The sequence below is a fragment of the Sorex fumeus genome, unplaced genomic scaffold (genome assembly GCF_029834395.1).
Source record: "Sorex fumeus unplaced genomic scaffold, SorFum_2.1 ptg000030l, whole genome shotgun sequence".
Lineage (NCBI taxonomy): Eukaryota > Metazoa > Chordata > Mammalia > Eulipotyphla > Soricidae > Sorex > Sorex fumeus.
In genome coordinates, this window is record NW_026606087.1 from 20,922,501 (window position 1) to 20,945,615 (window position 23,115).

The 23,115-nt window shown below is 60.3% G+C and overlaps 1 protein-coding gene across 3 annotated transcripts; it reads left to right on the plus strand.

Annotated features, from left to right (window-relative positions):
* The first annotated feature begins 6,684 nt into the window (after window positions 1–6,684).
* TSKU (tsukushi, small leucine rich proteoglycan) lies at window positions 6,685–20,498 on the plus strand. 3 transcript variants are annotated; one of them, XM_056116047.1, is made up of 2 exons: window positions 6,685–6,867; window positions 18,026–20,498. In XM_056116047.1, exon 2 carries the CDS (start codon window positions 18,031–18,033, stop codon window positions 19,099–19,101), a length of 1,071 nt encoding a protein of 356 aa, XP_055972022.1. In that variant the 5' UTR covers window positions 6,685–6,867; window positions 18,026–18,030; the 3' UTR covers window positions 19,102–20,498. The 3 variants fall into 3 exon arrangements, with proteins under 3 accessions (XP_055972022.1, XP_055972023.1, XP_055972024.1); XM_056116048.1 differs by lacking the exon at window positions 6,685–6,867 and adding an exon at window positions 11,973–11,995; XM_056116049.1 differs by lacking the exon at window positions 6,685–6,867 and adding an exon at window positions 12,679–12,701.
* Window positions 20,499–23,115: the final 2,617 nt, after the last annotated feature.

Consider the following 23,115-nt stretch of genomic DNA (forward strand, 5'->3'; position numbering starts at 1 on the left):
AGTGGGTCACTTGCCCATGGGCTGACAGGGGAGCAATGGTTCCCGCTGAGGGGACGTCCCTGTCAGTTCCTCTCCTCCCCAAGTCTAAACCTCCTTTTATTTATTTTTCTTGGCAGGGGCAAAGGTAATGATCTGCCGGCCAAGTCTCCCCACACCCCATTCAGTGATCTCCTGGCTGGTTCCTGCCTCGATGTCCCCATCCAGCCTTACAAATTTTGTTTCTCCTATGCTGTAGAATGAGAGATCAATACACAGTAGCCACGGCCAACACTCATCAAGAACTCACCTTTCCCCCACTCAAGCACTATTCCACACACACAGGGCCAGATTCAGTTAGCTACCTTGTGTTATTATTTATTAAACTTGATTTTAGGCACCAAGATTTAGAATCGTGATAATGGCAGGATTCCATGCCAAAACATTCCAACACACACCCTCCGCCAGTGCCAGCGTCCCCCCACCATTGTCCCAGTGTCCCCACCGCGTCCTCGGTCCCTCATCTCCCCAACAACGACAGTTCTGCTTGTCCTTGCTTTATTTTAATTAATTAAAACATTATTACTGAATCACCATGAGATACGTAGTCACATAGTTGTTCATGGTTGGGTTTCAGTCATACAATGTTCCAACACCCGTCCCTTCACCAGTGCACATTTCCCACCCCCAATGTCCCGTTTCCCTCCCCACCCCAGGTTGCCTCTATGGCAGATAATTTTCTTCTCTCTCATTCTCTCATTCTCTCATTCTCTCTCTCTCTTCCTCTCTCCTTTCAGGCACTGTGGTTTGTAATACTGTTACTGAAAGGTTATCTTTCTTCACCTCCTTTCAGCACTCAATTCTTGTCCAGAGTGATCACTTCCAACTATCATTGTCATAGTGGTCCCTTCTCTGTCCTATCTGCACTCCCCCCAAACTTGTGGCAAGCTTCTTCCTACCATGGACTGGTTTTCCTGGCCCTCATTTCTACTGTCTTTGGGTATTATTCTCAATATATATATATATATATATATATATATATATACATACATATGCAAGCATTCTATGTCTGTCCCTCTTCCTCCAACTCACTTCACTTGGCACAATAGCCTCCATGTCCACGCATTTATAGGCAAATTTCATGACTTCATTTCTTCTGGTGGCTGCGTAGTATTCCACTGTGTAGACGTGCCATAGTTTCTTTATCCAGTCATCTGTTCTCGGGCACTCGGGTTATTTCTAGATTCTGGCTATTGTGAACAGTGCTGCACTGAACACAGGAGTGCATGACTTAGTTTAGGTGATGGGGTCCCCAAGAGGAACTCAGGGGTGTCTGGAGCTCCCTCCTAGTACTCCTCGGCCAGCTGAGCTGTAAGGCTGAATATTGGGGTGCTTCTCAGGCCCTGTGCTGCTGGGGACATCCAGAGATGCCCTGGTGTGCTCAGTGGCCTCTGGGCCACACCTGGTGGTGCTGGGGAGAGAGGGGTCCTCTGGTGCTGGACTGGGCATATGCACCTTCACCCCGGCACTCGGCACTCTCTCCTGCTCCCCCTTCTCCTCATCTTAGAGCTAAGAAAGGCCAGGCAAAGAGAAGTTTACAGACCTGTCCATTCTGAAGTTGGGATTCATTTCCGAGCTGTATGGCTCAAAGTCTGGACCTTGCCACAACAAAATGAACAAGTGGACAGTTTTGTCCGTGGGCAAGGGCCCCTCCCCAAACCCTTCTACGGGGCCTCTCTTGTTAAAAAGAAAAGCTGGGGAGGTCAGAGAAGGCTTCCTGGAGGAGGCAACACTGAACGAACAGATGCATAAAATGAATGGGATAGAGTGGATCAGGGGCTATTTCTCGAGTGGGAATGGAGGAAGCAAGGAAGGGACTGTCAGAATCGGGGACCCTCAGCCGCTAGGGACAAAGGAGTCTCAAGCCTCAGCGGTAGGCAGGGCTGCAGAGGGGTGCCCAGAGGCTGTGAGTGAGCTCTTCCAGGCTCCGAGAGAGAGAGAGAGAGAGAGAGAGAGAGAGAGAGAGAGAGAGAGAGAGATGTGGGAAATGTCTCTGTGGAGGAGGTGGCGGGCTGGGGAGACACGGGGACTGCAGCTGGTGGATTGGCTGAGAAAGTCATTCCACACGGGGAAAGGCTTGGAGGTGGGAGAGTGGGAGAGAAATATTTAGGGAAGCATTTGATTTGGCAGGAGGGGAGCACGCCTCCTGTGCGGTGATGCTGAGACACCAGGCCTGGCGTCCGGCCTGCAGAGGAGCGACCAGCGGGACGACCCTTCCTGAGCTCGGCTGCGTGATCCTGGAGGCAGCACCGAGCACAGCGAAGGTGGCCAGTGACCACCAGGAGGTTTGCTTAGAGACTGACCAATGAGAACCAATGGGGACAGGACTCCCAAGCCCTGGGGCATTCTGCCATACCCCCCTACCCCACACTGAGTCACAGTCGCTACAGCCAGGGCCAGAGAAAGAGTCCAGCAGGCAGGGCGCTCACTTCATGTGTAGCTGACTGGGGTTTGACTTCAGGCAGCCCATATGGTTCCCCTAAGCTCCAGCAGGAGTGATCCCTGGGCACAGAGCCAGGAGGAAGCCCTGACCACTGCTGGATATGGCCAAAACAACAACAACAAAAAAAAAAACCCAAAACCAGAAGAACAAAACTAAACGAAACCAAAAAAAAAACACACACACACACACAACAACAAATAAACATTAGCAGTGATAGCACTGTCCTCCCGTTGTTCATCGATTTGCTTGAGCGGGCACCAGTAACATCTCCATTGTGGGACTTGTTGTTACTGTTTTTGGCATATCGAATACACTACGGGGAGCTTGCCAGGCTCTGCCGTGCGGGCGGGATACTCTCAGTAGCTTTCGGGCTCTCCAAGAGGGATGGAGGAATCGAAAAGGTCATCCCTGGCAGTGTTTGAGGACAATGTGGTGTTGGGGACTGGACCAGGCCTCTGAGCCATTTCCTACCTACCATGGAGCTTTTTTTTTTTTTTTTACTTTTTGGGTCACACCCGGCAATCCACAGGGGTTACTGCTGGCTCATGCACTCAGAAATTATTCCTGGTGGTGCTCAGGGAACCATATGGGATGCTGGGAATCGAACCCGGGTCGGCCGCGTGCAAGGCAAACGCCTTACCCACTGTGCTATTGCTCCAGCCCCTACCATGGAGCTTCTTAAACCCACAACAACACGCGCAGGCCGCCAGGGTCCCAGTCAGAATCCTGGAGGTTCAGAGAAATGCATTGGGCTGGGAAGGTTTTCTGTTCAGGGCTTGACAGCCAGAATATGGCGGAGAAAAAGAAAGACCTTCCGCTCTCTCTAGACCCCGGGGATGAGGAGCGAGGCAGCCAAAAGGGCCTCGAGTCTGGAAATTCTGCACAAAACAAGATCCTCAATCTAGTCCCTGATATGGTGGCTCAGAAAAATCAGTAAAAGCACCCAGATCTGACAGTCGCCCGTCCACATCTGTGTTCATTCATCTGATTCTTCCTGGATCTGAGTGAGGCAGGGGGTTCTCAGTTATTCCCATTTCACAGGTGAGGAATCTGTAGCTCAGGTGGAAATCCACAGACAGTTTGCACTGGGGCCTGTTAGTCCCAAGTCCTCCCCCCAGCACCACATTCTGAACTGTGTAGATGGGTAGATGGGAGTAAGTTTACCACGTCCCTAACTGTTGTTCTGGAGAACATGCTGTGTGCCCTGGACGGATCGCCTGCCATCTTTGTGCCTTATCTCAATCAAGGAGGGCTGGACAAAGGTCTCAAGAATACATCGAAGGTGGAGTTCATGCCCCATCATTCAATCAGCTTAATCAATGGCTGAATAAATAGCAGTATTCGTATATTCAAAAAAAAAAAAGAAGAAGAATACAAGGAAGATCTTAAAGATTGCATTTAAGGATATAACGAAGATCTGGACAATCTCCAGGACAGTTCCTGGCCAATGACAGCAGCCAGTAGGACCATTGGCTGGGCAAAAGGAAGAATGAAGAGAACAGTCCAGAAGGGAGAGGCAACTTGGAGAAGCAGAGACCAACTTTGGCAGACAGAGAGCGTTCTGGGGAAAGGGAATTGGGATAGAAATTGGAAGAAGGCAGAGACAAGAGCCGGCCTCTCCTAGTTTCCACGTCACTGGAGCAGGGCTGGGGAATTCCGACATGCTGCTGTCTGGTCCCTGACGGAGCAGACACGTGTGTACTTCTTGGCTGCCCAAGTAGGATTCTCGGACACCCTCCGAGCGAATGACGTTATAAATATCCACAGGGCCCTTGCAGAAGAGGGTTCCCCGCCCTCCTCTGGAGGAATTGGGCTCAGGGTGTGGAGGATGAGAGAGTGACAAGGATACATCCCAGAGGCCTTAAAAGCCAGGGCAGGACATTTGGCTTTCGTCACTGAACTGCTGGAAGCTGGCAAGTGTCAGGATGGCTTCTGCTGAGAGGCTGTTAAGAGAGGTGGGTCTTGCTGCAGGGTGGACAGCAGACAGAAAGTGGGCGGCTGCAGGCAGAGGCCTCTGAAGGGCAACACCAAGATGGGGGAGGGGACGGACCTATAGCCAGGCCCTCCTTATTAAGGAAGGTTGGGGGGCCCTGGGGTTTCATTCTTCCTCCCGCTGTGCTGGATCCTGACACCAACCACACTGAGAATGGGCAGGGAAGGACCAGCCGGGGAGAGGGCTGAAGAGGAGACTGGGGTCAGAAGGTCAATCACCCTCTCCTCTGTTTCCTGGCTTCCTGAGCCCCCTGTGCTGATCAGATTCTGCCCCAGTCCTTGTCCTTGTCTTAGGCTCAGGGGTCACTCCTGGCTCTGTGCTCAAGGGCTACGTTGGTTTTATTTATTTATTTATTTATTTTGGTTTTTGGTTTTCACACCTGAGGATGCTCAGAGGTTACTCCTGGCTCTGCACTCAAGGATCACTCCTGGTGGTGCTCGGGGGACCGTTTGGGGGCGCTAGAGATCAAACCCATGTTGGCCTCCTGCAAGGCAAGCATCTACCAGGGGCTACTCTGAGCTATGCTCTGGGTGGATCTGGGATCAAACTGTGATCAGCTCAAACTGTGATCAGCTTCCTGCAAGCAACACTCGGGAGTCACTCCTGCCTCTGCCCTTAGGAATGACTCCTGGCAGTGCTCGTGGGACCGTATGTGGGGACAGGATTGAACCGAGGTCAGCTGCGTGCAAGACAAGAGCTCTCCCCACTGTAGTACCGCTCTGGCCCCCACTGCATTTTTTACAGGGACCTGACATCTCTGAAAGACTCTTCCCTCACACAGAGACCTGCAGAGGTAGCAGGCCCAGGGTCCCTGAGGTGGGATGTTCTGGAGCCTGTGCCATTGGGGCCCAGGTCCCTGCAGTTGCCTAGAGGAGGCCCTTCAGCATCCTGATGGCCAGAGCCCCACTGTGAGGAGATGGCAGGATGCACATGGGGTCTGTGATACAATTTCAAAGACTGAGAAATTGCAGCCAGCACCCCGCTGGCCTCCCGGTGCCCAGGAAATTGGGCTTCTAATTGGGGCTGGGGGAGATCTCAGACTGAGAGGTGGTGGGGGGGGGGGGGTTTCCAGCTCCCACACTGTGGAGACCCAGCAGGTTCCAGCCATCTGCACTGGCCCCTGGCAGGGTGAAAGAGTGAGCGGGATCACAGAGGTGGGGGGTGGGGGTGCAGGAACGCTTTGTTCTCCGGAAGCCCGTTCATCCTGCCGCCTTGGCCTTCTGTTTCTCCTTCCCGAGGCAGGCAGACAGGCCAACACAGGAGCCCAAGTGGAAAAAGAAAAAAAGAAAGAAAGAAAAAAAACAAAACAGGGAAAAGCAGTAAGAAGGAGCAAAAAGAGTCGGTGTGCAAGCCCAGGCCATGGCAGGGGGCACGTTGCCCAATCTGGGAGGGCGAGGGGGAGGGGAAACGTGCCTCAACAGAGCACAAGTTCCTGGGAGGTCTGTGGATCAAAGCCTCCCTCACCCCCCCACCACCTCCCGCCAGATGCCTCTAGGAAGTCTGGAACCCCCATCACCCCTACACTGCCTACCCGTGGAGACTGAGAGACAAGTGGTCCCCGGGGAACCCCGTTGCGGCCACCAGACAGTTGTTCCAGCCCTGCCCGCCGCCCCCCTACTCCGCACCCCCCCCCCCAAATTGTAATACTTCTTGGCTGCTTCTCTGCCCCGGTTCCCAGTAAGAAGCAGTAAGGAGGGACCAGGAGGTGTGCTCCGTTGGCCAGGCTGCAGCCTAGTCCCACAGACCCTCACAGACCAACGGGAGCCCGGGGGTCCCTGCAGAAAAAGTCAGTCTGCGCCTAGCTCCCTGCTCTCCGGGCCGGCCTCTCCGCGCTTCCCCTCCTGGCCAGCCTTCCCGGGCTTCGGATTCTCTCGGTGTCCCAGTGACTTTTTAAGTCTCTGGACCTTCCATCCTTTTTTTTTTTCTTTTTTCCTCTCCTTTTGGAAAGCGGAGTGGGGAGGGTGGGGGGAAGCGGGGCCACCCGGTTCTCCCGCACCCGCGCGCCCAGGCGCAGGCAGAGCGGCGGGCGCGCTCCAGCTGTCCCCGGGCTGGACGTGGGGTGGGGGTGGACCCGGGATCCCGGGCGGTGCAGGAAGCTGCGAGCGCGGCCGCCGGAGTGGGCGGGCGCCGCGTGCGCACTTTGGAGACGCTCCCCGGGGTGGGACCCGGGCTCGGCGCGGCTCGGCGGGCGGCGGGGTGCGCTCAGGGCCGGGCCGGCACTTTGGCGACGCTCCCTGGGCCGCCGGCTGCCCAGTCCAGGCCGCCACTGGACGCCGGGCGCGCGTCGGGGCGCGGGGAGGGCCCGGGGGGCGGGCCGCGCGGCGCCCAGAAAAACGCCGGGCCCGGGGCCGCGGCCGGGCCGAGCGGCTGCAGCGGCGGCGGCGGCGGCTTCCAGGTGGGTGCGGGGGGCTCGGGGCGGGGGGCGGGGGGGCGCGAGCTCGGGGGGACCCCTCCCCCACCCCGTGCCCGGGCGCGCGGTCTCGGGGCGGCCCCGCAACTTTTCCCGGACCCCGGGTGCAAGGCTGCCGCCGCCGGACACCCGGACGCGGTCCCACGGGGACACCCGGACTTCGGGGAGGGGGTTGCGGGGTGGGGGGCTTCCCGGAGACAAAAGACCGGCCGCGGCCCGTGGGTCTTTGTGCCGCCACGTGCGTCTTGCTTTGGGAGCCGGGGGTCTTTGTGGAGGGGGTCCGGGCACTGGCGTCGGGCTCAGCCTTTGTGTCGGGGGCTCAGCGCGGCCGGGGCCCGCGCGGGGGGTGGCTGGGCTGGGCTGGGCTGGGCTGGGCTGGGGGCGCACGTCGCGGTGTGTCCGCGTACGTGGTCTGTGCTGTCGACGTGTCGGGGTCTGGCGCCCGTGGAGCGGGTGCGCGCCCAGGGCCAGACACCGCCCCGACGCCTCGCCCCCGCGGTCCACCCCGGCCCCCGACTTGGCTGCAAACTTTTCTCCCGGTTTCTCGGGCAACCGCCCCGGGACCTCCCCCCTTCCCCCCACCCCCTCTCCCCGCCGCCACCACTGCAGCCCGGGCGCTGGACCGGGCTGGACGCTGACCAGCCTTCCCCTCTTGTACCCCTTGCACTTCTCGGGCCTGCGAGGGGATCAGAGCGGATTGGGAGGTGGGGGGCTCGGCCTGGAGGGACAGGCCGAGGCGGGAGGCCCAGTGGCCGCCCCGGACATCCCCCTCCAGGCCCCGGTCTGGGGAATGAGTGGGGAGCCCAGCCGCCCTGGACCTGGACCGCGGTGCGCTGCACCGTGGAGAGCAGAGGGCAGCGGGGTTGCCCGGGGCCGGCGCCGCGCCGCCGCTCAGGGCGAAGGTGCGTGTGTCCGCGGGAGACAGGTCCGCGGGTCCATGCTGGGAGATCCGCTCTGGCTGGCATCCCGCCCCGGGTGCGGGGACCTGCCCCCGGATCCCGGGAGCCCTGGGACCGGGAGAAGGTGACGGTCCCCGCGCGCGCGCGCGGCGGGGAGGAGACGCTTCCACGCGCCGAGTTGGAGCTGGGGCTCAGTCCCGCCTCGGGGTGGGGGACAGCAGCGTCGTGCAGTCGCATCTCCAGCCCCTCGCGGCCACCTGGGAGCAGGCCCGCCCATTCTTGGCCGGGCTTGGGGTGAGTCAGGAACTTCCCCATCCTTCCTCGGAGCCTCCTGCTCTGCTCTTGGATCAGCCCAGACTTGCCAAGCCAGGGCTGACCCCGAGCACCCAGCTGGCGGGAGCCTCCTGGGTTTGGGGTCTTGAGCCTCTGAGTGGAAGATACCCCCTCCAGACCCCCAGCGGGAACAGCACTGCCCCCCTCCAGCCCCCAGCACTTTACCTGGATGTAGCAGATTGTAGGAGAGGCACAGGCCAACAAGGGCTGGAGGCCTTCACAACCTCTTCTTTCAGTGCCCCCGGCCCTCAGTTTCCCTTCTGAGGCACCCATGGCCTTTTTCTTTTGGCTGACTGAGCCCCCAGCCTGGAAACACAAACCGAGCAAGCGCTCAAGCTTCCTTCTGTACCCTTTCCTAGCTACTAATTTGCTCTTGTGAAGGAGGTCGCTTTGAAGTTAGACAGGGATGAAGAAAGGCGGGGTTGGCTCGGAGGAAGCCAGGTGTGTTCCCCCCGGGCGAGCACCAGGCTTCTCGGGAACCCTTGCTGGGCACTGTGCTGATTGCCAGATGCGAATCTGGGGGCTTGGAGGAGAAATGAACTTGAGACTGGGAGGGCTGTTCAGGGCCAGGGATTCGGACCTGGCGGCAGCAGGGAGAGAGATGGGTGGAGGACTGAGTAGGGCAGGGGGTGGGGGGAAAGGTCATTCCAAGAAGCCATCTGGCCCGTGGGTGGAGGCCCGTGCTGCGCCTGGGAGAAGTGAGCACGGCCTGAATTCGGGCCTCACAAGTTACTCCCCAGCCCGGGCTCTGGGGCCTTCACCTTCCTGCTCCTCCATCTCCTCGTCCTCGGGCTGCCGGCCTCGCACCACCAGCTTGATGGGGAGATGGGGAGACTGTGCAGCACTGGCCAATGATCGAGAGGTCACCTGTGGTCCTCCGTCCCATTTCACCACGGGCAGAGCCTCCCCCCCCACACCCCTTCACCTGTGAGCTGGGATGGGCTTTTAGTTCTCTCTAAGCGGAGCTCAGCTATCTGCCCCTGGACTTAAACTCTCAAGCCTTCGCTCCTTTGCCCATGCCAGCCCCTCGACGGGCCGGGTAGCAGAGGCACTGGATGCAAATCCCCAGGGCCTGCAGACTACCAAACCTGTGGAACCTTGGCGAGCCGGCTGGGAGCCCACAGTGGGGTTGGCCTTTGGCTGGCCGAGGGGCGGGGGTTAGACTGGGAAGGCCTTTCAGAGGAAGTGACGCTGACACCATGCTTTCTGCACCCTAGGTGGGCACGCCATCTCCGTCAGAGGGACAGCGGGGCCACAGCTCGCTTCCTCCCCAGGGAAAGAGGCCTCTGCAGCCCATGTGTCCTGGGCTTGGGAGCAATGGTGGGGCCTTAGCTTCTGGGCAGCACACACGGGCACTGGCATGTCTGGCCCGTGCGAGCAAGGGGCCAAGCAGGAGGCCACTGGAGCAGGGGCTGCCCCCTGATGCAGGCACAGGGGCAGGGAGGATGTGACCCCCCATCCCCCCATGTCCTGGCACAGACAACACAACTGCTTTAGCCCACTCAGGCCTCTGTGGCCTTCCTGACTCCTTTTACTAGCCGGGTTGGGACTCAGAGCCCCAGGGCTCCAATCTCGCCTAGCGCTGTGCCATGGCCCACCCTGCCCTGAGAGCGAATTCTAGGCAGGGCCGTGCCTTTTGGAGGGTCCAATCTCTGCCTTTTTTCTTTGCTGGTCCTCTCTCATCCCATTGGGATGAGAGATTTGGGAACCCAAATGCATCTGGTCCCGACGGGGCTGCCTGCCTGTGGTCTCATGGAATCCAAATGGTGGGCTTGCTCCCATGCTGGGAGAGTTGGGGTGGGGGGGCCTCAGTGTAGCCTGAGATGTGGAAGAGGGGTGAGGCTCCACCCAGTCCTGTGGTGAGGCACTGGGCCTGGCCCTGGTAAGGCCTGTTTCCCTGCACTCCGGCCTGCTCTCCTCTCTGCCCACACGTGTAGCCTCGGGCCCACGGGAGCACAGACTCTCCGGAAAGACCTGCAGGAAGGAGAAAATAGCAGTGGGAGCCCTGCTCGTTTCCCGGAGTTTATCCTCTAGGGCAAGCTTGCTGGGTTCTGGCCTCAGCAGAGATGACGCAGAGATGAGGCCAGGCCCCGGGAGGGCGGCAGAAGAGCTGGGTCCCTTCCGGCTTCCGATCTTGCAGGCTGTGAGTCTGGGTAGGTTGCTGAAGCCCCCTGAGTATCCTCCTAGCACTGTGCCATGGCCCACCCTGCCCTTGACCCTGCTGACCTTGTCAGGCCTCTGTCAGATCGTTTACTTGAAGCTTTGGAAAGCTTGAGGGGTGCCCAGGATTAGGGCCCACTTGGGCAACAGGGGCATGGCAAGGAATGTGACCGCCTCCTTGCCCGTTTGTGAGTGAGGCAGAGTGTATTCAGAGCACTGGGTCTGGAGCTGAGGCATCAGCTCTGAGTCCCAGTTCCTCGACAGATGGTCACGGCATGTCCCTTTCAAGTAGAGGAGCCAGCCCCACGGTCAGGGCCTTGGACGAGGCAGCAGCGAGTGGCCAGTGGCGGCGTGCGTGGTGAGCCGACGTGTTTATACAGATGTGGGGCATTAGTGACTCGGCTCTGGAGTTTGGCCCTGAATTCTTTCTGCCTTGCGTTTGCTGAGCCGCCGGCTGAGTGGTCAGGGGCAGGACGTCCATGGAATTCCCACCTGGGGATTTCTTGGGTGTCAGCTTATGAGTTCACAGCTGTGGGGAGCGGGGTAGAAAGCAGGTTGGCTCCAGGAACTGCAGGGGTGAAGGGCTGTTTCAGGGGGTCCCGGCCCACCCACAGCTCCTCCCTCTGCCTGGCTCTTCCCTGGGCCCTAGGCCGCCTCCCAAAGTCGTGGCAGAACTGGCAAGTCTTCTGGGTGGGAGACGCTAGGGCGGCGGCTCAGGGCTGGCCTGGGGGCTGGGACCCCTAACCTCAGGGAGGCCAGCAGACCCCAGCACAGAGATAGAGAACTTGCACCCCTGCAGCTCATAGTCAGGGGGTGCCTGGCCCCGCTCTGGACCCTCGGAGATATGTACAGAGCACTGGCAGCTGACCCCCACCCCTCCAGACTCGGCCTGTCTCCCCCATCCTTGCTGAGTGAATGCGTCTCACACCCTTACAAGAGATATTTCTAGGGGCTCTGGCTGGGGGGAGGGTGGGGAAAGGGTTCCTGTGCAGGACACTGGGGCTCTTCGAGACTGGGAGGAACTGCTGGGGGCTAGAGGGGGCTTAGCTGGCTAGAGGGCGCCTGCACTGAACTCTGAACTGCTGGGTTCTGTCTAGCTGCGTTTGCAGTGGCCATAGAAGCCCCCTCCAGCCCCAAGCTGCTTGCACGATAGGTCCGGAAGCAGGCAGGCCAGTAATGGCCGAGCACTGGCTCTGTCCAGAGAACAGAAGGAGGTGCCACAGGGCTGCAGGAGGCCCTGGAGCTGTCAGGGGACATCTGGAGACCAGTGCACAGGTGGGTTGTGCTGGGCTGGCCGCCGGGGAGGCTTCAGAATTAGGCCTGGGCCAGCCTGGCCATCAGCGGCCGTCTCTGGGCCGTAGTTTCCTTGGAACTTTCCAGCTGAGCTGCAGGGAGTGTCAGTGGAGGCTGAGGATTCTCGTTTCAGATCAGGACAGCGTCCCGGCGTGGGGAGGGACAGGTCAGAACATACAGGTGTCCCCATGCAGGGAGAACTTGATTTCTGTAGGTAAAAGTAGGAGAAAGGGTATTTTGGGGGGCTGGGGGAGCCCCGAGGGGAAGATGGGGGGACACGGACAATGCTCAGGGCTTACTCCTGGCTGTACACTCAGAGTTACTCCTGGTGGTCCCTAGGGAACCATGTAGGATGCCGGCAATTGAACCCAGGTCAGCCGTGAGCAAGGCAAGCGCCTCCTTCTGGACTCGCGCTCCGTCTGGCCCAGGTGAGAGTGGAGGGAATGGCACACCCCGCGCTGTTTGGGAGGCTCCTTACCAGGACCTGCAGCATGATGCCAGGGAGCAGACCCAGACCTCCTCGTGCAGAGCATGCACTCGGTCCTCGGGGCAGCTTCCACAACTCTTCGCCTCCGGGAGCCCTTCCCAGAGGACCTGAGACCTGTCCCCCCAGGCAGGGGGTCGGAACCAGCACCCGCCCGATCGGGATATTTCTCCTCTGCAGAGTGGGGCTTGGAGAAGTGATGGACCTGGGGTGAGAGGTGTTTGTCCCCTTGTCTTCCAGTGTGGCCACTGGGCCTGTCCCTCTCCCCCATGGGTGCACATAGCTCCCAGGCAGAGACATGGGTGCCTCCTGCACCCCAGAGAAGAGCAGAGCCCTGGGGACTGAAGCAGCTCTTCTGGGACTGGCCTCCTGGTTTCTTTGGGTCCCAGGTGTGCGTGAACCGAACCACCCCATGCTGGCTTGCAAGCACCTTCCTTCCCGCCCTCAGAGACGGCCACCCCAGGACCTCCCTGCCTTTGCACAGGGTTCACCGGGCTGGGCACTTGGTAGTGATTCAGGAAGGGCTTTTCTTCCCCCTTCAGTTTTGGGGCCACACCCAGCAGTGCTCAGGGCTGACTCATGGCTCTTTGATCAGGGATCACTCATGGCAGTGCTCAGGGGACCATCTGGGGTGCCAGAAATCGAACCTGGTAAGCTGCATGCAAGGCAAGTACCCTCCGCACTGTACTATCATTCAGGCCCCAGAAAGGGCTTTGTAACATTCTGAATCCCTGAAGAGCCAGCGCTAGGTTACATAGACTGACCCCCCCTAAGGCTCCAGGAAGCAGGGGGCACATACCTGAGTGATCCACACAGACCCAGGACCAGCACTTGCACCCCTGACTGTCCTCAACGCCATGCTTAGGGCCCTGAAGGGAGCAGGGTGCGACATGGGTGCTCACCCTCGGCAAGCATGCTGTCCTGGCAGATGCAGTGATCTAAGGGCTGTAATCATTGATGGATTATCTCAGGGATGCAGTGTCTGGGAGCTGAGGGGTGCTGTGTCCAGGGGTTTGCAGTGTCTGGGGGCTGAAGGGTGCAGCATCTGGGGGCTGAGGGGTACAGTGTCCGGGGGCTGAGGTTTGCAGTGTCCGGGGGCTGAGGGGTGCAGCGTCTGGGATCTGAGGGGTTTAGCATCTGGGGACTGAGGGGTGCAGAGTCCGGGGGCTGAGGGTGCAGCATCTGGGGGCTGAGGGGTGCCATGTCTGGTGGCTGAGGGGTACAGTGTCCAGGGGCTGAGGTTTGTAGTGTCCGGGGGCTGGGTTTGCAGTGTCCGGGGGCTGAGGGGTGCAGTGTCTGGGATCTGAGGGGTTTATCGTCTGGGGGCTGAGGGGTGCAGCATCCGGGGGCTGAGGGGCACAGTGTCTGGGGGCTGAGGGGTGCAGTGGCTGGGGCCTGAGGGGTGCAGCATCTGGGGGCTGAGGGGTGCCGTGTCTGGTGGCTGAAGGGTACAGTGTCTGGGGGCTGAGGTTTGCATTGTCTGGGATCCGAGGGGTGCTGCGTCTGGGGGCTGAGGGGTGCAGTGGAGTGGAGCAGAAGGAAGAGAAGACAGTCTTTCCAGCTTGTTCAACCGGGGGCTTCATTTCCCTGAGAGTTCCGAATCTCCGTCCTCTCCATAACTTTGTCTTGGGCTGTCCGGCCCATTGTTGCCATCCCAGATTCAGAGAGAAGGAAGGATGAGAGGGCAAAGACAGATGCTGGGCTTCCGGCTCAGCTGGGTGAGGGATGCCTTTCCAAGCATTCGGAGGGCACCCATCAGAAATGCCTCATTTCAGGTGTGTTTGCTCCAGGGTGGGGGGGGGATGGGCGCTGGGAGCAGGCCCACCCGCCCCGCCTCACTGTTGACTGCCCTGAGCTCCTGGGAGGGGCCCCCAGCTCTCCCCGCAGAGACCGTGTGAGGGAATCTTCCAGGGAGCCCTTTGCGGTGCCCTGAGTTTGATACCTTCAGAAGACAAGAGAACAACACTAGGAAACAATGAAAGATGCAGCAGGTTACAGTCTCACAATTCGACCCCGGGGGAGAGAGGGGAAACTGTGCTTTCTCTGAGGCTTTCCAAAAGTAGGGTTTGGTTTGTTTTTTTAAAGGCAGAGTTGTAATTTTCTCAAGCGTGCAGGTTGGCCTGTGGTGCGGTGCCCTGGCATTAGGGGCTCCTCCATGGGGTTGCCGATACTCCTGTCTGTGGGTTGCGGGGTCTTCAGGGGGCTCAGCAGCAGCCTGAAGTGAGGCGCCTGGAGCCTGAGCACCCCCCACCCCACTACCCGCTCCCAGTGCTCGCTGCCCTGGGCCCTCCCTCAGCCGTGAGGCGAGGGCTTGTGAACTGTCCAGGACAGAGCCCGCGGCAGTTTCTGGATCTTCCTCCAGGTCCCCCTACCTGGGAACATTCTTCTTTTTTCTTGTGGGGGGGGGGGCAGGTTTTGGGCCCACACCTAGCAATGCTCATGGCTTACTTCTGCCTCTGCACTCAGGAGTCACTCCTGGCAGTGCTCAGGGGACCCTAGGGGATGCTGGGAATTGAACCCAGGTCAGCGTCAGCTGCTGTACTGTCACTCCACCAGCGCTGCCACGCCCCCGCCCTGAGAGCATCCTGCCTCCTCCAAGGGCTTTGAAGGACTTGGAGCAGCAGGTCAGACCCCAGCATCCCCAGAGGCTCCCAGGAATGCTGTTCAGAGCCACCCCCCCACACCCCCCAGAGGATGAATCCTCTGAGCAGGATGGAGGGCCCCTCTCCCAGGCCACCAGCCACACCTGTCTTTGCCCCTTCTGGGTCCCGCGGTATGGAGCTGCAGGGGGTTTTGTCCTTTCTTCCAGGTGGGACACCCCGGAGAGGCTGGGGGTGAGCCCAGGCACCCCAAAGTCGTTGAGCAGAGGGCCACCCGGTATTGGTGGCCCTGGGTCCGCCCAAGGGCACTGGGCACTCTCTTCTCGTCCCGGACACACAGGAAGTGCTCGTTCCAGCGTGAACCAAACGATGACGAAGCTTCAGGGTTGGTGCTTATACAACACGCTTCTTCCTGGCCCTGCCTCTTTCTGCGTCTGTCCTCCATTTCCTCCACGCCAAAGTGCGTCTAGGACTGCCGACCTGGGGGCCAGAGCGGTAGTACAGTAGGGCATCCGCCTCGCATGCAGCGCCAACCCCGGCACCCCGCGTGGTCCCCCGAGCACCGCCAGAGCCAGGAGCTACCTCTGAGCATCGCCAGGTGTGGCCCCAGACAAACAAAAGGAGACTGCTGACCTCACACCTGGGGCTGAGCGAGAGAACACGGGCCCAGCCCGGCTACCCGGAGGCCTTCCAGGAGGCCTGGCGACTGTCTGGGAGAGGGGGCAGGGCCCCAGGCAGGGCCCCACATGGCCTTGTCCCCTGAGCATGTCCCAGCTCTGCCCCCTGGGTCCCAGTGGTCCTCGCCGTGGCTGTGGAGGCCTGCTGAGGGCACTGTGTGGGGTTCACCATCTCCAGGGGAGGCTGGGTGGACTTGGCCCCCTGTAGGGAGGGTGGCCAAGGCCAGGAGCGGGCACGGGGTGGTGGTGGTGGGGTGTGTGCGGCCCATTACATAAGCAGGAGTCCACGTGAGGGGCACTGGACATTTAATAGGCATGTTGTATAACCACCCAGCGGCGGTCACGGCCTTTGGGTGTTTGTCTAAACCCCAGGAAGGGTCGGTCTGAAGCTGATCGGCTTAGCAGGGGAGGCGGGGTCCCGGCCAGGAGGGAGCCCCCAGCCGCACACACGGGCTCCCCCAGGGAACAAAAGGGGTCTGAAGGGAGGCAGTATTTCCCTTCTTGAGGCAGACGCAGGAACACTCAGCTCCTCCTCAGCTGGGACCAAGCCCAGGATGCACCTGGGCTGAGTTTAATCCACAAATTGGTCTCCTCAAAGCAAGGGGCGGGAGGGGAGGGGAGAGGCCCATGGCGGGGGTGCCGCTCCCTGCCCTGGTGTGCAGCCAGGGCACAGCTCAAGTGGCTCCCGTTAAAATTTCATGCCCTGCTGGTAACGTGACCCCGGCTAAACCTGAGTCCAGAGGTGGGCCGGGCGCGGCCCACCCCCTCCTCCCCGGGGGACAGGACGGGTGGGAGGGGGAGTGGAGCAGGACACCCTGGATAAGAAGCCCGCTGGGGCGAGCCTTGCGCGCCTGGGGTGAGTGGCCCGGAGTGGCCAGTCGCAGCTTTCAGCGCCCAGCCCCGTCCCAGCCTCCCGCCAGCCCCGTGGAGTGGAGCACCGGCCGGGTGCCCTGTGATAGCACTCAGGTACTGTGTCAGCCGCAGAGGGGCCCCAGCTCTCCTGGCTCTGGACGCCAGTGCTCCAAGCAGCCGGCGGGAAAAGCCGTCTCAGGCGCCAACACTCCCGCCTGTGGTGCCCCCAGCAGCCAGATGCCGGTCCTGCCCACCTTGCCTTGGTTTCAGGGGCCACATGCAGAGGTGCTCAGGAGTCGCTCCTGGTGGCACTTGGTGGGCGCCATGTGCTAAGGAGGGGACTCGGGGCTCCAGCCCTCCGGGCCTCTGCCTGGCCTGGCCGGCCCCATGCAACGGGGTTGCGATAAGAACTTCTGCTTCTCTGAGTCTCTGCGGCTGCGTCTGTAGTGAGGGGCCAGTGTGGCCACCTGCGTGGTTAAAGGCACAGAGGTGGGGGCACAAGCACCTGGGATGGGAATCTGCGAAGCCCCTCCCGAGGCCTTTGGAGGCAGCCAGAGCAGGCTAGACTGTGACCCCTGCTGTGGCCATCCGGGGAGTCGGCGGTGGGCTCCGGGCGCGTGTTGCCTCTGGGCTCTGCCTCTACTGTTCCCTATCTCCAGTGCCCATGACTTGGCGAGAGCAGCGTCGTCCCACGGGGTCACGGCTCGGGTTCCAGGAGAGTGAACAGCAGCAGTTCTCACCCTCCCCCCTGCGCGGTGGACAGACCAGCCCACCCAGGGGCTTCCTCCTGGGCTCCCTGACACATGTCTGGGTGGTGTTGTTTGACTTGGGGGGCCACACCCGGAAGTGTTTAAGGCTTCCCCCTGGCTCTCTGCTCAGGGGTCACTCCTTGTGGTGCTCCGGAGAGCCTATTGGGGGTGCCTGGGCTTGAACCTGGGCTGGCCACATGCAAGGCAAGTGCCTTACCCGCTTCACTGTCTCTCTGGCCCCTTAGCCATCCAGTGGCAGAGATGGTGAGCAGGTATGGAAGGTTCCAGGCCACACCCTCACTTCTGCTGAAGCTGTGCCGCTTGTGTTTGGTACTTTTAAAAAAAAACTTTTTTTTGGGTGGGGAGTGAGGCTGCCTGGCAGTGTTCAAGGGTGCGGTTACCACTCCCAGCAATACTCGGCCAATTGGCCTGCAGATCAGGGTGAGTGCCCAGGGCGGGCATGGCACCCAGACAGTGCTCAGGGACCACCAGGCTTATCTCCAGTGATATGCCCAGGGCTAGACCCGGGGCTGTATGGGGAACTGTGTGCTTGTATGGGCACATACAAGGCCTGTGCTCTAACCACTGTGCTATCTCTGGGCTCCACTAAGGGTATCCAACATGTCCGGGCCTATGTGCCCAACACCCAGCCCACCCGCTCACACTGGAAGGTGGGGTCGCACAGCGTGTGGTGTCAGCACGTGGAAGAAAAAGTTCTGTTGCTTTTAGTGTAAAAACCATCGACTGGGGAGAGATACGGGGTGTGAGGCGTTGGCCTGGCATGTGGCGGCCGGCCCGGTCTTGTCCTCCTGCGTCACACAGGATCCCCTGAGCACTGCCAGGAACACAGAGCTGAGAGTAAGCCCTGAGCACCTCTGGGTGTAACCCAAAAACTTGAGAGAGAGAGAGAGACCCCAAACTACCAGGCTGACCTCACTCCCTGCAGCTGGCAGGTGGGAAAGAACAGAGAGGAACAGGGGCAGGAGCTAGCACATTCTGGAAAGTTCCAGAGGGATGCACCAGGTGCAGCTGTGCTGCATGTCCGGGCTGGGGTTTCTTCTGCCGCCAGCCTCACCCGTGGTTCTCTCCCTGGCAGGCACCATGCCGTGGGCCCTGCTGCTGTCCCCGCTGCTGTGGCTGGCCGTGAGCGGGGCCCAGCCCACCCGCCCCTGCTTCCCGGGCTGCCAGTGCGAGGTGGAGACTTTCGGCCTCTTCGACAGCTTCAGCCTGACCCGAGTGGACTGCAGCGGCCTGGGCCCCCACATCGTGCCCGTCCCCATCCCCCTGGACACCGCCCACCTGGACCTGTCCTCCAACCGGCTGGAGACGGTCAACGAGTCGGTGCTGGCCGGGCCGGGCTACACCACGCTGGCGGGCCTGGACCTCAGCCACAACCTGCTAACCAGCATCTCGCCCACGGCCTTCTCCCGCCTGCGCTACCTGGAGTCGCTGGACCTCAGCCACAACGGGCTGGCCGCACTGCCCCCTGAGAGCTTCGCCGGCTCCCCGCTGAGCGATGTGAACCTTAGCCACAACCGGCTGCGCGAGGTGGCCATGTCCGCCTTCGCCTCCCGCGGCCCGGGCCGGGCGCTGCACGTGGACCTGTCCCACAACCTGATCCAGCGCCTGCTGCGGCCCCGCGATGCCCGCCTGCCCCTGCCCACCATCCAGAGCCTCAACCTGGCCTGGAACCGGCTGCGGGCCGTGCCCGACCTCCGGGACCTGCCGCTGCGTTATCTGAACCTGGACGGGAACCCGCTGGCCACCATCGGGCCCGGTGCCTTCCCGGGGCTGGCCGGCCTCACGCATCTGTCCCTGGGCAGCCTGCAGGGCCGCCCGCCGCTGGAGCCCCACGGCTTCCACGAGCTGCCCGGCTTGCAGGTCCTGGACCTGTCGGGCAACCCCCAGCTCCAGTGGGTGAGCGCTGAGGTCTTCTCGGGCCTGGACTCCCTGCAGGAGCTGGACCTGGCGGGCACGGGCCTGCTGCCCCTGCCTGAGACACTGCTGCGCCACCTGCCCGCACTGCAGAGCGTGGGCCTGGGCCACGGGGTGCAGTGCCGGCGCCTGGTGCGGGGGGGCGCGTACCCCCGCCAGCCCGGCTCCAGCCCCAAGGTGGCCCTGCACTGTGTGGACACGCGGGAATCAGCCCTCAGGGGCCCCGACACCTTGTGACAAATCGCGTGGCCTCCTGGGCCACCTCGCAGACTGCCGTCCAGGGCGATTCTCTCGTCATGTGCCAATGCCGGGGGGGTACTGTGTGGGCCACCGCCAGAGCAGAGTGTCGCCCTGTGGCCTCGGTTGCCTCCCAGCCCATAAGTGGAGGGTGGGTGATGCCAGATAAGACTGCAGTCCCCTGCTCTTCTCCCCACGTGTCCCCGAAGTGCCTTCCCTTGGGCCTGGGCCTTCCCCCCACCACCCCCCCAGGGCCAGGTTCGATGCTGCTGGCGGCAGGGGTCAGGTCCGTGGTGGGGCCCTGTGCGTGTTTGCCATTGGTCCGCTCTGCTCGGACTGGCACCCATGCCCTACTGCTCACTTTCCCCACGATCCCTGGTCGGACTTGAGTTACAGGAAGTCCAGTCAGCTCCTCATGTGACAGACGGGGAAACAGGCATGGGACATGGCTGCAGCAACAGAGCCCCCTCTCTTTCCCCCCTCCCATGAGACCCCCACCACCCCAGCCAGGCCCCCCCCACCCCCCAGCCAGCATCCCAGCCAGGCTCCTGTGCACTTTCCTCTAAATCGATGGAGTTGGACCTTTCACGGCTGCAGCCCATCCGGTGAAGAGCACGGCTCTGACCCGTACCCTGCCCTGTCCCTGCCTGACCTCCCCGGAGCTCTGGACCCACTTCTGCCGCTTGTACCATTCCTGCCATTCATTCCACGGGAGGGTTGGTGGCCAGACGGGCAGTGGCCCAGAAAGGGCACTTGCTTGGGTCCAGGGACCGCAGAGAGGTACAAGCTGAATCCATTCACCTCTTGAACCTCTGGACGCCTCAGTCGCGCCTATCACAGCCCGGCCAGCTTCCCTTCCCCCCCCACCCCGAGTCTTCCAGCAACAAGACTGAAATGCACCAGTGTACCCTGAGCTACCGTCCTAATGGGGCCCCACTAGGAGTAGACGCTGGTCCCGGAACCCCACCTGTCCGAGGGGCCTCCCGCACTCAGCCAGTCACTCTGCAGAGAATCAGGAGGGAGGAGACGGGCGTGGGACGTCCCCCACCCCCACCCGGAGTCATCTCACGTCCAGGTCCTGCTCCTGCCTCCCTTTTCTAAGAGCTCTCCGTGGTCCCCTTGCCTTTTAAGTGCATTGTCACCTCCTACCCACCCCCACTGCCCCCTGCTGGCAGGGGCTGGAAATGTGTCATTTGTAAAAGAAGGGCGGAGAAACCCCTATGCTTGTTCACTTTTGTACCGGAATGTCCTGGGATGTGTCGGGTGGGGAGGGGGGTATGGGTGGAAGCCAACTGTGTGGGGCTGGTTCCGACGCCCACAGCACAGCGAGACTGTCCTCGCCTGCCAGCCCAGCCTGGCACCACCAGTCCTTGGTTCAATAAACTTAAAAGAATCCCTCTTCGCTGCCAACAGCGTCCACTGACTGGCCTTCATCTGGAAGCCATTCTCCCCAAAAGCCCCGTATCCCCCAGGATTTGGAAACGGGCGTCACGGGCCAGGGAGGTTCAGGGGAGTGCTTGGGCCTGCATCCATCTTCATGCCCTTCCGTCATCCTCTTCCCTTTCTGCCACCCCAGTTCCATGGACCATACACAGCTCTGACTTGACATGCTGACCCTGGCCACTACTCCCATCCCTGCCTCTCAGATCCCAGAGCTGTCAGTCCACGGTGTGGGTGGGGACCATGCCCAGCCTGATGCCTGCACAGCACACAGCACAGCCCTGGGCGGGGGCCCAGAGTTCAAGCTGAGAGGGTGTGTGTGAGCAACCCATGCTCCAGCCCTCCCACGTTATCTGAGATCATGGGGTTCACATGCAGGGCTGGGGGACCCTGGGACTTCCACCCAATGGCGCAGGTGGGCTGGACTCTCCTCAGAGCCCCGCTGGAAGAAGGAGCTTCAGAGCTTGGAGCCAACCTGAGCTGAAGGCAGGTCAGTGGACGCCCTCCGTCTTGTGGAAGTGTCACTTCCGCCAATGGGGTGGGTGCAGGGTGGGGGGATGCCGGCTGCCTGTGAGCCTCAGCGTCACCTGGCCCATCGCGCCACCTGGTGGTCATGGAGGGCCAGGGCATGTCCGTCCTGTCACCAGGTCTGGACAGATCTCGGGTGCAGGGGGTGGAGGTTGCTGCAGTGGGGAATGGGCAGGGAGAGGGATCCGAGGGCCTGGCCACAGCCCTTGCTTGTGGGGGGCTTGGGAACCCCGTGATTCCCCTGAACACAGCCCCAGGTGAAAAAAATCACTGGAGGGTCAGAAGTACAGTGAATTGATTAGGCACTTACATTGCTTATAAGCGTGCCAGGATTGACCCCCTACCCCCTGAGCACTATTTAGGAATGTCCCTGAGCATCGAGCCGGGAGGAAGCCCCAAACACCGTTGAGTGTGACAAAAAAAAATAGAAAAAAAATCAAGAATCAGGGTCGGTGCCTGGGGAAAAGTGGCTTTTGCTCCTGTGGGTGTTCATCCCCCGGCTCGCGCCCAGGACAAGTCGCCTTGGAGTGACACTTCGGGCCTGAGCTGCACCGTGTGGAACTTCAGGGAGCACTCAGCCCGCAGCCTCTGCCCAGCACAGCGTAAACCTCACTGCCCGGGGCACAGCATGTTGGCACAGGCGTCCCCTGAGCTCACCAGCCACCAAGCTGCCGCCCGCTGGGCCTGGATTCTGTCACTGTGGGTTTGCTTTCCCGTTCCTCCCCAGCAACTGCCCGGGTGTTCTTGTCACGGGTCAGTCTTTCGTGCCCACCTCCTCCCAGGCCAGCTTGCAGATGCATGTGCTGTAGCCACGGGGGTACTCCGGGCACCCCAAGATGCGAGGGTCCATTCACTTTTCTGTTGAAAACAATTGGGGTTTGGGGCTGGAGCAATAGCACAGCAGGTAGGGCGTTTGCCTTGCATGCGGCCAACCCAGGTTCGATTCCCAGCATCCCATATGGTCCCCTGAGCACCGCCAGGGGTGATTCCTGAGTGCAGAGCCAGGAGGAACCCCTGTGCATCGCCGGGAGTGACCCAAAAAGAAAAAAGAAAAAAAGAAAGAAACAGAACTATTGGGGTACACAAGTCACCTCTAAAACCCTCCTTATACACCATTAATTCTGGCACCGAGAGCATGAAAGCAAACAGTGAGAGGGAAACTCCTCATCCTAACCTCCCCCCACCCACTCCCATTTCACAGATGGGGAGACTGAGGTTTAGAGAAGCTCAGCCTAAGGTCACATCAAGCAGAAGGTCAGGATTCTGGCCTTCAGAATGGGCTCCACAGTTTGTGGGCCCCAGGAGAAATAGAAATGTGGGGACTCCTTGTTCAAAAAGTACTCAGAATGTCCGCCCAATGTCCACCCGATTGTCAGCCACCTAGTAGAGATCGAAGGCTAACTGGACCCAGCGCATCCATGCTCATTGTTCTGTTTGGCTCATGTTCACCAGCTAGCTAATTCCAATTATAGTTGCTATTATTATTATTGAGCTACTGAGAATCGCTCCAATGGAGACGTTACTGGGCCCGCTCAAGCAAATCGACGATCAACGGGAGGGCCTTTACCTTTACCTTTACTGAGAATATCCCACCCGCACAGCAGAACCTGGCAAGCTCCCCGTGGCATATTCGATATGCCAAAAACAGTAACAATAACGGGTCTCATTCCCCTGACCCTGAAAGAACCTCCGATACAGCAGCGATGGGAAAGACAAGTAAGGAGAGGCTGCTAAAATCTCAGGGCTAGGATGAATGGAGACGTTACTGGTGCCCGCTCAAGTAAATCGACGAACAACGGGATGACAGTGATACAGTTATTATTATTGTTTGGGAGGAGGTGTTGGGTCGCACCCAGCAGTTCTGGCTTTGTGCTCAGCGATCACTCGGGTGCTGCTCAGGGAACCACATGGGATTAAACCCGGGTTGGCCGCGTGCAAGGCAAGTGCTTTTCCTGCTGTGCGGATACATGCTGTGTACTCTATCCAGCCCTAATTGTGGTTATTATTGTGTTGTGTATTAATATTGTCAGCCCTCAGCACAATATC